We start from the raw sequence: 15,950 nt of genomic DNA, 5'->3' as shown, positions 1-15,950 counted from the left end.
TTTTGTGCCAGTTTGGGCGTTTAACTCCCATTTTGGTGCCAGTTCCGGCGTTTAACGCTGGAAATCTTGAAGGTGACTTTGAATGCCGGTTTGGGCCATCAAATCTTGGGCAAAGTATGGACTATCATATATTGCTGGAAAGCCCAGGATGTCTACTTTCCAACGCCGTTGAGAGCGCGCCAATTGGGCTTCTGTAGCTCCAGAAAATCCACTTTGAGTGCAGGGAGGTCAGAATCCAACAGCATCTGCAGTCCTTTTTAGTCTCTGAATCAGATTTTTGCTCAGGTCCCTCAATTTCAGCCAGAAAATACCTGAAATCACAGAAAAACACACAAACTCATAGTAAAGTCCAGAAAAGTGAATTTTAACTAAAAACTAATGAAAATATACTAAAAACTAACTAGATCTTACTAAAAACATACTAAAAACAATGCCAAAAAGCGTACAAATTATCCGCTCATCAGTCATCGACCTCCAAATCCCCTATTAAACAAAGACGAAACTTGGTCATAAACCGTGGAATACCTACTCGAGTGGTCGCATTGCGTAGCAAGTGCCAGCTGCACAATCTATGATGTGCTTCTGGAAATACAGCTTTGATTGCACTCTTCATGGCTTGATCACCGTCGGTAATAACGGACTTAGGAGCCTTTCCTTTCATGGCCTCCAAAAATGCCCAAAGGAACCACACATAGCTTTCCTCCCCTTCCTTTGAGAGAACTGCGCATCCAAACACAACAGTGCGCATGTGGTGATCCATGCCAGAGAATATCACAAGGGGACATTTGTACTTATTCCTCCAGTATGTTGTATCAAACCCCATAACATCTCCGAAAACATTGAAATCATACTGACTTGCGCCATCACACCAAAATATATTGTGAAGCCTCCATTGTTCATCCAACGAATACTTCCAAAATATACAGGGGTCACGCCTCTTCAACATTTGTAAATACTTGAGTGCATTATCCGTGTCACTTGCTCCAGCTCTTTTTTGCTTCTCAATTGCATTATAGATGTCTTTCACCTGAAACCCAACCATCTCGAATCCACCACTTTGGTTTGCAAAAGCCCGAAATATTGTCGAAACTCGAAGGCCAGAGCTTCTCATAGTATTAATCTGGTGTAAATCCCCCATTTTTATTGCCCGGTGAGACCGCATCATTCCCCTAAACCTTGCCTCTAACATGTCATGGTTATGTTCATCGGAGAAGAAGTCAACATACCATCTCCCGTTCCTCGAGTGAACATGAACTTTTATCCGCGCATTACACCCGCATCGCGTTACTTGTCTAGGATCCATCTTCCTATCATTTCTGTGAACATGCTTTGCATCTCGTTCACCTTGTCGCGAGCATACAAAAATTTGCCATATAATGTCGCCCTCAGATCCTGCCTTCTTGCAGCGCCCTACCTTCAACCGCCGTATGGAAAACCCCTTAATTCGACCGTACTCGTTATAGAAGTCTTAAGCAGTTTTCAAATCGACAAACTCTATCATCATAATCTCCTTAGCTCGCAACGCATCAAAATCAATTGCACCAAACGAACCTATTCCGTCGAGAACGATGACATCTCTTTGATCGTCTGATTGACTAGCACCAATCGGAACGGATTTTGTTTCTGCAACAAAGGTCTCATTTTCTATCGGGTCCTCTTCCACCTGAAACAATCCATTACCATAGCAATACATAGTTGATGCCAAGAGGTTGTCCTAAAAAATACTCTTACTTCATTTTCCAACAAGATTACGATGATATGCTTACCCCTGAAGTGACATTCTCCTGAAAATTAGATGAAACCTCCTCGGTCCCCTCCATTGTTACTTGCCAAATCCCAAACCACTAAGAACTATCTTCTTGGTTGTTCGATATTATTAAATCGGAAACGAAAAAACCCAAGGATAAGAAAACAAATACAAGACATCATAAATTGATCTAACCAATTTTATGCCTTATCAATTCTATTTTTTTTATAGAAGGAATGGAGAAGACGTAGGAGCCATCATCACAAATCACAAGTGGTTATCTTACATAAGACTATCTACAAAACAAATATCACTTATCAACTAATAATGCTAGGACCAAATGCTATCACTCATTATTGTTGTGTAACCATGAATCCCAAGGGAAGTTAAAGTGCAAGAATGTCAACATCAAAACCTTCTTTCTTTTTCCCTCGATTTCTTATACTAGCAACAATAAATTTCCTCCAATTTTCCAAACATCTGGCCATTATTGTGTTTGGAAAATATTTTAGAAAAATAGGATCACTAATGAGAGTACCAATGTTTTATGTTAAAAAGCTATAAACTTGATATTATAGTAATTTTTTTATTCATATAATTTGTTTAAAAATATCTTTAATTATTATTTTAGTATAAAATAGTTTTACATTAAAAATAATAACACCTCTTGTACTATTCTTGTTCTTTGAAAAAAAATGAGAGACTAATTAAAGATTTTTTATTTTGAAATGCACATTTATTAAATCAATGCGAGCAAAATAGAATCAAGTGAATATTGAATCATCTTATATACCTAGTGAAGATTTTCATAATTATGTTTACTGTCAAATACTCCATCCAATAAAGACAGAAATCATGACAGATATTAATTTTCTTCAGGTGTGAGTTTACCTTAAAGTTGTATTATCATTCTCATCCTTGGCACTTGTCTATGGAGTGTATTGGCTGGTTGATGACGGTGAGTAACCAGGTCGACTTGGCGAGTATTCCATTGAAGCACTACGAATGATGAAACAGAATGGCAAAATTGATAGACATGCCCAGATATTTGGCAACTAAAATAATGATATATGTAGATGCACACCTGAACTGTGGAGAAGTTAGGTTGAAATCTAGATTTGTAAAATGAAAAAATGTGAATTATTCAAACAATGGAAGAAATACAACCTCTTGCAATTTTAGCAACGCATAAGAAAGCAAGAAAAAAAATAAAGAAAGAAAGATAAAGAGAACATTTGTACTGTTGTTTTTAACTTACCTGCTTGGACTAAAGGTTGGGCTGGATAGAGAATAAGTTGGTGATGAGGGGCTACAAAATAATATGGCACATAGTTACTTGGAGTGAAGAACTATAACAAAACAAGTGTGCAGTTGAGAACCAAAGTCACTAGACCATTTTCAACTACCCAAAAACCTACTATTGAGAACCAAGGTTAAGGCTCATCCTCATTTTAGTATCGGCAAGTTCCATTTTTGCATCCATTAGCAAAGTTCAACAATCAAAAGAATCCAAAGAATGAGTCACATATAGTATGGTGATGTAGGACTATACTCTGCAGATAATCGACTGTAATAAGGGGAAGTAAGACTATAGCTTGGTGATGTAGGGCTGTATAAATAAATAAACAAATAATTTTTTTCCCCAAGCCAATATTTTGCATAGATCCTTCTCTATTTTTCCCCTTTAATTCTCCTTAAAAGAAGCAGAAGAGTGTAACAAAGTTCTTAGTTAGCACTTATCAATATTAAAAAGTATTCTCAAAATATCTCAGCTTGCACTGCTATGAAAGGGTAATCCTCCCCTGAACCAAATAAATCTACAACACCTCAACACAGTATCACATTTTAACACAAAATTCACTTTACAACCCATTAAAACCGTTAAAAATAACCCCATGAGCAAGGTGAAATATATGGTACTCATTAAAAATTAGGGGTTGTCGTTATAGGGTTCCCCAATTCCTACCTCAAAAATTCATACAGCAAAAAACTGCACTAACCTCGTGGATCTGAATCATTGGATCTGGTGGATGGAAGGCGGAACAAAGAGATGTTGATATGAGTGTGCTGAGATTCGACCCTAGTCCGTCAGATCAAGTGGCCGAAGATACTCCTTTCTTGTAGTTCCGTCGAAGCCATTTCTCCCTGCAGCGGCTGTTTTTTCTTGTTCGATGGTATATGCCTCTTCACACGGTGTCGTTTTGCTCGTTTCTAGTGTTTACAGTAGTCATCTAAATCATCAGCAAATTTATCTCTAAACAATTTCCTAAACACAGCTTTTGAACTAAATTAATATTTATAAATCAACCCCTATAACTTTTTTATTTTATAAAACCTCTCAAGTCCTTAGAGGACCACATTATTCTTTCCCCATAGTAGAACTAACCATGATTTTTATTTAGCTTTCTATATTCTTGGCTTTGGTTGAGTAATTAGAGACTCTTGAGTTATCAAACTCTTTGTTGATTGATAATTGGAAGTTGCTAATTGACTTAAATTCCACTAACTCTAGTCTTTCTTTGGGAATTGACTAGGACTTGAGGATTCATATTGATTTATCCACTTGACTTACCTTCATAGTTAGAGGTTGACTAAGTGGGAGCAACGAGCAATTCTCATCACAATTGATAAGGATAACTAGGATAGGACTTCTAATTTTCATACCTTGCCAAGAGTTTTCCTAATTATTAATTTATTTTTCTTGTCATTTAAATTACTTGTTCCTTATTTCAAAAACCCAAAATAAAATATATCTTTTTCCATAACCAATAATAAATCATACTTACCTGCAATTCCTTGAGAAGACGGCTCGAGATTTGAATACTTTGGTTATTTATATTTATTGGGTTTGCTTAAGTGACAAATAAAACTTTTGTATGAAAGAATTCTCCGTTGGTTTAGAAACTATACTTACAACACGAACTTATTTGTGAATTCTTTACCGATAGAAAATCCGATCGTCAAACTGGCACGGTTGCCGGGGAATTGCAAACTGATGATTGGATTTTTGACAGTTTAGAATTTCTCAAATAAAATCTCGTCGAAGTATAGTTTCTAAACCAAGCAATAATCCTTTCATACAAAAAGTTGTTTGTCACTAAAACAAACCCCTAAATTTATAAACCAAACTATTCAAACCTCGGGTCGTTCTCCCTAGGAATTGTAATGAAGTGTTTTGTTATTGGTTGAGTTATTTTTGGGGTTTTGGTAAGAGGCATGAAAGATAAATGGCAAGAAAGTAAACTAACAACTATAAAAGGCTTGTCACTAATTACTCTACCTAGGCCAAGAGGAACAAAATCTATACTATATCTAGAAGAGGCATTTCAACAAACACATAAAAGGCAATAAAAGTAAACAACATACATTGCAAGAATTAAAGAGAGATCTAACTACAAAAATAAGAGATCAACAATAGAAAAGTAAAGAAGAACAATTATTATGAATTACCTCTTATTGAATTGAAAGAAAATGGAAGGAACAAAAGTAGATCTACAACAAAGTATAAGAACAACATAAAGGAAATTACAACAAAAGAATAGAAGAAGATGAATCTAACAACAAGGAAGTGAAATGTAGAAGTAGAAGAAAGCAAAGATTAAAACCTAGATCTAAGAACTAATCCTAATCCTAATCCTAATTCTAGAGAGAAGTGAGAGCTTCTCTCTCTAGAAACTAATTCTAACTACTAAACTAAACTAATGTGTGGAAAATGAACTAATCTCCCCTTTGCTCTTCAATCCTTGGCCTTAAATAGCAGTTTAGGCGCCAAAGTTGGTTGAGATTGGGCCCCACAACCCTTCAGAATTCGTTGGCCATGTTTTCATTAAAAAATCATAAACCAGCACCAACGCGTACGCGCACAGCACGCGTACGCGTCCATGGGGTGCTTCGCAGGTGCGCGCAAGCGCCAGGTGCGCGTGCGCGTCCATGGGCGAGTTCAACTTCTTTGACTTTTCATGATTTCTCCACTTTGCATGCTTTTCCCTTCACTCCTTTGATCCATTCCTAGCATTTTCAATCTGAAATCACTAACAAACATATCAAGGCATCTAGTGGAATCAAAGGGAGATTAAAACCATCAAATTAAGGGTTGAAAAGCATGTTTTCACATCTAAGCACAAATAAGGAGACAATCACAAAACCATGCTATTTCATTGAATAAATGTGGGTAGAAGGTGATAAAATCTCTTAAAATTAATACAAGATAAACCGTCAAAACGGGGTTTATCAACCTCCCCAACTTAAACTAAGCATGTCCTCATGCTTAAACCAAGAGAAAGCAAAGGGCATGGCATTTATTCAATGGAAACTACTAAATGCAATCTACTTATATGCAACTATCTAAATGAATGCAATTGCTTGGTCAAAATAAATCAATTCCCAAGAAGCGTATATGCACAAGGGCTAAGGATTAGCAAGTCTAATTCACAATTGAATTGAGTTATTAAATATTTTTTTACAAACTTGCATGAGAAGAGATGATCATAGGTGGAAACATGTAATTGAGCATCAAACCCTCACCGGATGTGTTTGCACTCTATTCGCTCAAGTGTTTAGGGTTGATTCACTCAATTCTCTCCTAATCATGCTTTCTAAGATTTGTTTTTCTTCTAACAATCAACATATATTTCATGCATGTATACAAGTATCATGAGGTCTTTTCTTTGGTTGTAATGGGGCTAGGGTCAAGGTATGATGCATATATGGTTAAGTGAGCTTGAAATTTGAATCTTTGATAAGCTTAAACTTCCCACTTAACCTATGACATCCTATACAATTTCAAAGCTAGCCTAACTACCCATTCCTCACTTTTTCACATACTCATGTATTCCTTTTTAATTTCACAACACCTATGCATTGATTTTATTGGACTATACTTTGATTTGGGGCATTTTGTCCCCTTTTTATTACTTTTTTTTCTTCTTTTTCAATTTTTTTCTTTTTCTTTTCCATATTATTTTTTTTCTTTTCTTTTTTTCTTTTGTTTTTCTCTTTTTTTTTTCTTTCTATATACAAGAGCATCAATGCATAAGGTCTATACATTTGATCAATACATGAGCATGTACCCAATTCCCAATATTTTCAATAACAATACAAAATTACCTTTTTATTCACCCAATGTCCCACGGTTTCCACACTTGAATGATACTCACACACACTAGCCTAAGCTAATCAAAGATCCAAATAAGGACTTTTATTGTTTTCCGCTTTAAGGCTTGTAATGTACTAAAATAAGAACAAGTGGGTTAAGCGTAGGCTCAAATTGGCTAACAATGGAAGATAAAAGGTAAGACTATTTGGGTAAGTAAGCTCAATGAAATGATGGCCTCAATCATATAAATGCATGAATACACAAAATAATGGACATAAAGAATCAAACGAATCAAAGATTACAATCATAGAAAGAGAATAATGCACACAAGAAGGAAAATAAGTGGTTATAAGATGTAACCACATCATTAGGCTCAAATCTCACTTGCTTGTGTTCTTAGCTCAAAAACATGATCCACAAGATATATATTTCAAGCAAGTTTTATGAAAAGTTTTCACTCAAATCAATTGGTGCCCTATAGATAGAATTCTTGAAAAATTTCATTATTTTGACTAAGCTTATTGTGTATATATATGCAAAACTATGAAAATGCAAGTAAAAATCCTAAAATCCTAGAATGAAATGCAAAAGTGTTAAGATTAGAAATTTGTCACCTAAAATCGCCGACTGGTCGGACAACCTCCCCACACTTAAAAAGTTTGCACCGTCTTCGGTGCACTCAAAGATGAGCAAGGAGGTACGGCGACTCTCCGAGTTGTTGTGTGTTCTTAGTCTTGCTTCCGTTATTGCTTGTGGTGCATTCGTCATGAAAAACAAAAATATAACACCATAAGATAGGGTAATACAAAAGCAAGGAAGCATAATTGTTGGAATGAGGTAAATCACTAGAATTGAGTGAGTGAATTAGTGTGACATTAAGAAATATTAGGTGTGTGAATTCTAAATTGCGCGGTTTAGAACACACATTAGCATAAAAAGCTATGTCACCAAAGAAGCATGCACTTTACTCATTCTAGTATACTTGAGATGCTTTAAGTAAACTTGTAAGGTAAAACAAGCATTAAAGAAGCATGAAAGCATTCAAGTCAAACACATATGGATGCATATGATCATGAAATACCATGCATTAAGGTAAATGCACATCATCATCCATCATCAAGAGGTTGCCTAATCACAAAATAAGGCTCAAATCACATGGTGGCCAAATCATGTAATTCAAGAAGAGTTACAAGCTCGAAGGCAATTCTCATCACTTGGTATTTTTCAAAAGATAAGCATGAAAAACTCAAGACCAAGTAGCAAAATATAACGTCAATCATAGAATCCAACAAAGATTGTCTAAAAACATTAATGCTAAATTAGCATTTAGGCAATAAGGGGGAAGCAATGCATAGTAAACAAAGTCAATAATCCAACACTTATGATGAAAAGAGAGAAAATAAAATGAAAACTAAACTAAAATTAACTAACAAACTAACTAACTAACTAATTAACTAACTAAAATAAATGGTTATCAATGGTGTTTGGATGTGTTGGATGAGGTGTAGAAGAAGGAAAGAAGAAAGGAGAGGGAAAGAAATGGAGAGAAGAGGAGAAAAGAAATGGATGAAAGAAAGGGCATCCACGCGCACGCACGCATGGCGCGCGTGCGGGTGGTGGAACAGAGAGGGGGGCGCGGCCGCGGACAGTGCGCTAGCGCGTATATGGGGATGTGGGCGTGGGCGCGGACGCGTACAATGCGCGTCTGCGTGGATGGTCAGCCAGGCCGTCGGCCCAATGTTGGCCCAGAGTTGGCACAACTCTCTGGTAAAAGTACCAGGAGTGCAGGTGGCGTAATCTGCGCGCGCGCGGCATGTGCGCTTGCGCGTACATTGCGAATTCAGCATGATGGGCGCGTATGCGCCAGGTGCGCACACGCGCGGATGGTGTTGGGCCTGAGGCTCAACATTCGCACAGTGAAGGCCTAACTCTCGGGTTTGCTAGCTGGGAGTGGAACTTCTGCATCTACGCGTGCGCGCCATGTACACGGACGCGTAAGTGGTCGAAAATGCTTCAAGTGCACGTGCGCACGTAGTGCACGTACGCGTGGATGGTGCTCTGTTTTTCAAAATTTTCCTATGTTTTTGCACCAATATAAGCATTCCAAACCTCCAAACAGCTACCAAAATACCATAAAACCTTATTTAACATATTATACTACCAAATATACTCAACTAACTAAACAAAATATGAAAGCAACTAAATTCTACACTATTTACAAAAAAAAAAAAGAAAATGAAAAGATGTTACCATGGTGGGGTGTCTCCCACCTAGCACTTTTATTTATTGTCCTTAAGTTGGACTTATGGGGAGCTCCTCATCAAGGTGGCTTGTGCTTATATTCATCTTGGAACTCCCACTAATGCTTGGTTCTCCATTGTGGCCCAAGATTTCTTATGGATTGAGCCAAGTATTGATGGAGTTCTTCACAAGCTTGGGGCTCCCAAAGTTGATCCTCTTTTTCTAATCCGGGATCCCACACTTTGTTTTCAGACCCATCTTGAGGTTGATCATCATTATTGGTCCAACCGGGTGGTGAGTAAGGTGAATTCTCTATATAGTGGCCAACAATCCTCCTAGACCCATCTATTTGAGCACTACTCCAACCTTTATATCTCATGTTTGATGCATCAACCATAATGAGTCTTGATTTGCAACGCCCACCACAAAACCTTTTCCGCTTACGCTTCATCCCACAAACTTCCCTAAGTTGGCCATCCGTTTCAAGCAAACCGTATTCAAGTGGGATAATAAAGCTAATAGAAATGAATTTCATCCACTCAAATGAAGGTGTATATGGCAACCTAGGCAAAGATGCTTCCAAAGATCTTGACAAAGCATAACCAACCCTCGTTCTTCTATCTCTAGGGATTTCCACCTCTTCACAAGATCTCTTAATCTCAATCCTTTGTTCAACAATTTTATCTAAACCTTTTCCTTTACTCAAATCATAATAGGGAGGGTGAGAAAAATTTACCTCCTCAACGCTTTCAAATCCAACCTAGCATCAATTTCAATCATCTTGGAGGGGTTTTCTTTAACTCTATGTTCCCATGGAAGCTCCGCATCTCCTAAGTCTTCTACCACTTCTTCCTTGTCTTCAACAATTAAAGCTTCCTCCAATTGTTCCAATACAAAGAAACTTCCTTCATTTCCCACCGGAGTTTCCAATCTCTTCTTCATGCTATGTTCTTCATTTGATTCTCCACATGTAGCCATGGGAGTTCCTTGGGTGTTCAAGCATTGGAAGGCTAATTGATTTGTTACCGCATCCAAGGCGGCCATGAAATTTTGCACATCCCTTTTCATCTCTTCTTGTCCTTGAGCAAGAACACCAAGGGTTTCATCCATTAGAGATTGGGGTGGGTGGAAGGGTTCATCATTTTGGGGGAAGGGTTCATAATAGGAAGGTGATTGTTCTTGGTAGAATTGTGGTGGTTCAATGTTTTCCATTCTTTCCACTTGTTGCACAACACACTCCATGGTTGCTTGAAATTGATCCAATGCTTCCTTGAGATGATCCCTTGACTCTTGTTCTTCTTGGATAATACGATTAGGATCATGTGGCTCTTGGATCAATGGATATGAGTATTCTTCCATGGGAGGTTGTGGTGGAAAGTAGTATTCATCTTGTGGTTGAAAATTTTCATATATTGGAGGTGGTTCATCTTGGTAATAATATGGAGGGGGTGGCTCTTGAAAAGATTAATGTTGGAACGGTGGTAGCTCTATGTGTGGTTCATATGGCTCATATGGTTGTTGGTAGGATGGATATGGGTTAGGGTCATATGAAGGTGGTTGGTGAAAATGGGCTTGTGAGTGTGGTTGAGGGCTATGTTGAGGATTTGATGGCACATATAATAAATTCAGCTACAAAAAGTTAAATGGATAAAGCTAATACTACTAAGTACTCATTAATCAGCTTCAATATATTGGGTAGTAGCTATTAGATAGTTGATTAATTTTGAGGATTTCTGTTGCTTTTTGTCGGTGGAGAAATTAAATTAAAATAAAAATAATATAGGAATAACAATACATTATACATATACATATTGAAAATCATGTTACGGCTAATGCCCTTCATCATCAATTATTCGTCCCTTTAATTTTCTCTTAATATATATCTGATGATTGGATTTTTGATGGTTTAGAATTTCACAAATGGATTCTCGTTGCAAGTATAGTTCCTAAAGAAGCAAAAAGCAAACATATTCACAATATTCACATATATACAATAACCAATAACACAACACCATTGCAATTCCCCGGCAGCGGTGCCATTTTGATGATTGGATTTTTGACGGTTTAGAATTTCTCAAATAAAATCTCGTCGAAGTATAGTTTCTAAACCAAGCAATAATCCTTTCATACAAAAAGTTGTTTGTCACTAAAACAAACTCCTAAATTTATAAACCGAACTATTCAAACCTCGGGTCATTCTCCCTAGGAATTGTAATGAAGTGTTTTGTTATTGGTTGAGTTATTTTTGGGGTTTTGGTAAGAGGCATGAAAGATAAATGGCAAGAAAGTAAACTAACAACTATAAAAGGCTATTGGCAAGGTATGAAAATTAGAAGTCCTATCCTAGTTATCCTCCTCAATTGTGATGAGAATTGTTCATTGCTACCACTTAGTTAACCCTTACTAAATAAAGGAAAGTCAAGTGGATGAATTGACTTGAGCCACAAGTCCTAGCCAACTCCCAAGGAAAGACTAGCTTTAGTTCACTCCAAACCAATTAGAAATCTCTCCAATTACCAATCAACAAAGGAATTAGATAACTCAAGTGTCACTAATTACTCTACCTAGGCCAAGAGGAACAAAATCTATACTATATCTAGAAGAGGCATTTCAACAAACACATAAAAGGCAATAAAAGTAAACAACATACATTGCAAGAATTAAAGAGAGATCTAACTACAAAAATAAGAGATCAACAATAGAAAAGTAAAGAAGAACAATTATTATGAATTACCTCTTATTGAATTGAAAGAAAATGGAAGGAACAAAAGTAGATCTACAACAAAGTATAAGAACAACATAAAGGAAATTACAACAAAAGAATAGAAGAAGATGAATCTAACAACAAGGAAGTGAAATGTAGAAGTAGAAGAAAGCAAAGATTAAAACCTAGATCTAGGAACTAATCCTAATCCTAATCCTAATTCTAGAGAGAAGTGAGAGCTTCTCTCTCTAGAAACTAATTCTAACTACTAAACTAAACTAATGTGTGGAAAATGAACTAATCTCCCCTTTGCTCTTCAATCCTTGGCCTTAAATAGCAGTTTAGGCGCCAAAGTTGGTTGAGATTGGGCCCCACAACCCTTCAGAATTTGTTGGCCATGTTTTCATTAAAAAATCATAAACCAGCACCGACGCGTACGCGCACAGCACGCGTACGCGTCCATGGGGTGCTTCGCAGGTGCGCGCAAGCGCCAGGTGCGCGTGTGCGTCCATGGGCGAGTTCAACTTCTTTGACTTTTCATGATTTCTCCACTTTGCATGCTTTTCCCTTCACTCCTTTGATCCATTCCTAGCCTTTTCAATCTGAAATCACTAACAAACATATCAAGGCATCTAGTGGAATCAAAGGGAGATTAAAACCATCAAATTAAGGGTTGAAAAGCATGTTTTCACATCTAAGCACAAATAAGGAGACAATCACAAAACCATGCTATTTCATTGAATAAATGTGGGTAGAAGGTGATAAAATCTCTTAAAATTAATACAAGATAAACCGTCAAAACGGGGTTTATCACAAACGTGTGCCTTATTATTGGTTATTGTAAATATTTTGTTTTGCTTGTTTATTTGCTTTATTTTTGTTTTTAATTTTTATTAGCTATTATGAGTTTTCACCCCTATTGCTTTGAGTTTGGTTCTAATGCTGTTAAAAGGGAATGGAAGCTATAACAGGAACATGCATCAAGGTCAAAACAATCAAAGATGGAAGGAGCCATGAGGATCTGATCAACCCTTTAGGCAACAACACCCTCCAAGATACCATGGACCACGACCATTCCATAATGCATGTCAAGACAATAGTTATGGTGGACCCTTTCGTGACAACCCACTTCCACCAAATTACTATGGTCAAGAGCCATTTCGAGGTGCATACCAAGATGATAGATATGGTGGACCCCCTTGTAGTTACCAACAAGCCCCACCCTATGCTTATGAACCACCTCCACAACATACCTTTGAACCACCAAACTCAGAAGCCCCTTACCTCCAAACACCCCCATATGACCCTAATCCATATCAACCATACCAACCACACTATGAGCCAAACGAACCATACATAGAACCACCCCAATTCCAACTCAATTATTCCCAAGAACCACCACCTCCATATACACCACATCCATATCCATCAATCCAAGAGCCTTATGGTCCTACTTATGATATCCAAGCAGAATAAGAGTCAAGGGATCGTCTCAAGGAAACAGTGGGTCAATTTCAAGCAACCCTTCGTCAATTGGACCGAGCAGTAAGCCGAATGGCACCCGAATCTCTCATGGCTAAAGAATCTCAATTTGAGAACATGGAACTGAAGTGTGTGGTGCAACAAGTGAAAAAGATGGAGAGTGATGAACCACCACATCCTTATCATGAGGAACCACCCTCTTATCATGAACCCTTCCTCCCAAGTAATGAACCCTCATATCCACCCCAATCTTCAATGGATGACATCCTTCGTGGTCTTCTTCAAGGGCAAGCAAAGATGAAAAGGGATGTACTAGAATTCGTGACTGCCTTAACTGAGGTAGTAAATCAATTACCTTCCCGACTTTCGGACACTCAAGGAACTCCCATGGCTTCATATGGAGAATCTATTGAAGAACGTAGCATGAAAGAGAAGCTAGAGACTCCGGTAGATAGTGAGCAACATGATTTTGTATTAGAACAATTGGAGGAAGCCATAATCATTGAAGAGGAAGAAGTGGTTGAAGAATTAGGAGATGCTGAACCTCTATAGGAAAGTCAAGTTATAGAGCCTCCTTCAAAGACGTTTGAAATTGATGTTGAGGAGGGTGTACAACCTCCAAGGCATATCATGGTTGAAGACTTTGAAGGGGATGATCAAGAGATGGATTCAATCATTGATGAATTCTTATCTACAATTGAATCCTTTTCCATTGGACTTGATATGGAGTTTAAAGAAGAAGAAGCACAACCTCCCATGCTCCTTGGTGAACAATGAAAAAGAGATCAAATTAGAAGAAAGCTACCAAGAGGAAGAGGTTGATATTGAAGAAGCTTTCAAAGAGGTGGAAGTAGTCAAAGAAGAGCACAAGGGAGTGGATCTTGCAAGATCATTAGAAGCACCTCTCCCAAAGCCATTACCGTCCAATACAACATTCAAGTGGGTAAAATTACTGTCTTTATCCTTTACTTTCCCACTTGAATATGGGCTACTAGAGACGGATGGTCAACTTAGAGCTCTTTGAGGCTTTAAGAATAAAAGAGAGATGGTTAATGGTTGGCAACATAAGCCTAGGTTCATCATGGTTGGTAGCTTAAGGTTTACATGCAAAGGTTGGTACAAATCTCAATTGAATGGGTCTAGGAAGCTGTTTGGATGTCTCAGTGAGAATTTCAATTGCATACCACCCGGTTGAAACAAAGATGGTCAACAAGAAGACGGGTGCAAAAGCAAGATTTGGACCCCAGAATTCAGTCTAGCAATCAACACTCTTGGGGCCTTGTCACTTGCTTTAACTTTCTTGAAGGATTTATGTGCCTAGTTTGGAATCCCGGAGGCTACTAGAATTCCAAACATTGGTGGAGAATTTTGGATGAATTCAAGCACAAGCCACCATAACAGGGAGCTTACCAAATGTCCAACTTAAGGACTTTAACCAAAAGTGCTAGGTGGGAGACAACCAACCATGGTATGATCGTTCCTTTTTCAATTTCAATTTTTATTTCGTTTTGTTTGTTTTTAAGTTTTATTTTATTTGATTCTATTTTATTCATCCTGGAATTATTCGTAACATCCACATCAGCATTGCATTCTGCATACTACAAAAAAAAAGAGGAAGCACGCGACACGATGCGTCCGCGTCAAAGGAGAATTAGCGGTAAAAGGGAATTGAACAGAAAGTCACGCGGGAGCGTGGCTGGAGGCGTGCCTTAGGCACTAACACGACCACGTGAACGCGTCCCTGACGCATCCGCGTCGTTGGCGAATCCAGCCATCCACGCGTGCGCGTCACCCACGCGCACGCGTGACCCCGCCAAATCGACGTAAAGGGGTGCATGGCAGAGAGTTAGGATGGAGTGGGGCTGGAATGGTGCTAGAAGCACAAAGCCCCATCGCGCGAATGCGTACTTCACGTGTCAGTGTCAATTTGGAAGTAAGGCCATCCACGCGTGCACGTCACCCATGCGCACGCGTCACCCTAAATTTTGGCAATGTGCAAACGAAACAGAAAGTTGTGCGAACGCAAGGCTGCTCTCGCGCCACTAGCGCAAATCAAGTCACGCGTCCGCATGACCAACACGTCCACGTCACTTGAAAATATCACAACTCACGCGAATGAGTGATCCACGCGTCTGCGTCGCATGTGACGCACAATTTATCCATATCAGCGCCAGAATCTATCTTTTCTTCACCAATCCTAATTTTTTCTTCTTCCTCTCTTCCTTACTTCTTCTTCCTTTCTTTCACTTCTCTTTCTTCACTTCCATTCTATTTTATTTAATTTATTTGCATACTTTCATTCATTATATTTTAATTTTGTGCATATTTTTAGTTTCTTTTCTAAAGTTATTCTTTTTACATTGGTGTTACTGTTCATATTCAGATGTTATATCTTTTCTGGTAATATTTTGGTGCTTAGTGACTTGTTTTCCACTGTTGGGTAATATTATTTAAGTCAATGCTCATCTTTTATGATACTTGTATTACTTTTGCATTGACATGAGCTTATGCTATCTTGCATTACCCACACTCTTTGCCCCTTTGTAGCAATTCTTGCACTATTGATATGCCATGTGCTTCTATTATTCTCTCACTTGCATGTTGTAGCTACCATGTAATTGAGACCCTCATTATTTGGCATTAACCCAACCATATTTTCTTTATTTATTTTCTTATCTTTA

The 15,950-nt window shown here is 38.0% G+C and overlaps 1 protein-coding gene across 1 annotated transcript; it reads right to left on the bottom strand.

Moving 5' to 3' along the window:
* Positions 1-460: 460 nt before the first annotated feature.
* Positions 461-1,820, bottom strand: LOC107465331 (protein FAR1-RELATED SEQUENCE 5-like). The gene is made up of 3 exons (XM_016084315.1): positions 1,767-1,820; positions 1,552-1,663; positions 461-1,467 (listed from the first exon to the last, which is right to left on the bottom strand). The coding sequence occupies exons 1-3, from the start codon at positions 1,818-1,820 to the stop codon at positions 461-463; spliced, it is 1,173 nt and encodes a 390-aa protein (XP_015939801.1).
* Positions 1,821-15,950: the final 14,130 nt, after the last annotated feature.

Source organism: Arachis duranensis, chromosome 9, assembly GCF_000817695.3.
Source record: "Arachis duranensis cultivar V14167 chromosome 9, aradu.V14167.gnm2.J7QH, whole genome shotgun sequence".
Taxonomy (NCBI): Eukaryota; Viridiplantae; Streptophyta; class Magnoliopsida; order Fabales; family Fabaceae; genus Arachis; species Arachis duranensis.
Note: the sequence above shows the minus strand (reverse complement) of the source record. Positions and strands in the feature narration are given on the sequence as shown.

Coding starts and splice junctions, on each gene's coding strand:
- LOC107465331 (XM_016084315.1), bottom strand. CDS start 1,820: ATGGAGGGGACCGAGGAGGTTTCATCTAATTTTCAGGAGAATGTCACT. Junction 1,664..1,766: donor AGGAGAATGTCACTTCAGGG/GTAAGCATATCA, acceptor GGATTGTTTCAG/GTGGAAGAGGACCCGATAGA. Junction 1,468..1,551: donor CATCGTTCTCGACGGAATAG/GTTCGTTTGGTG, acceptor AAACTGCTTAAG/ACTTCTATAACGAGTACGGT.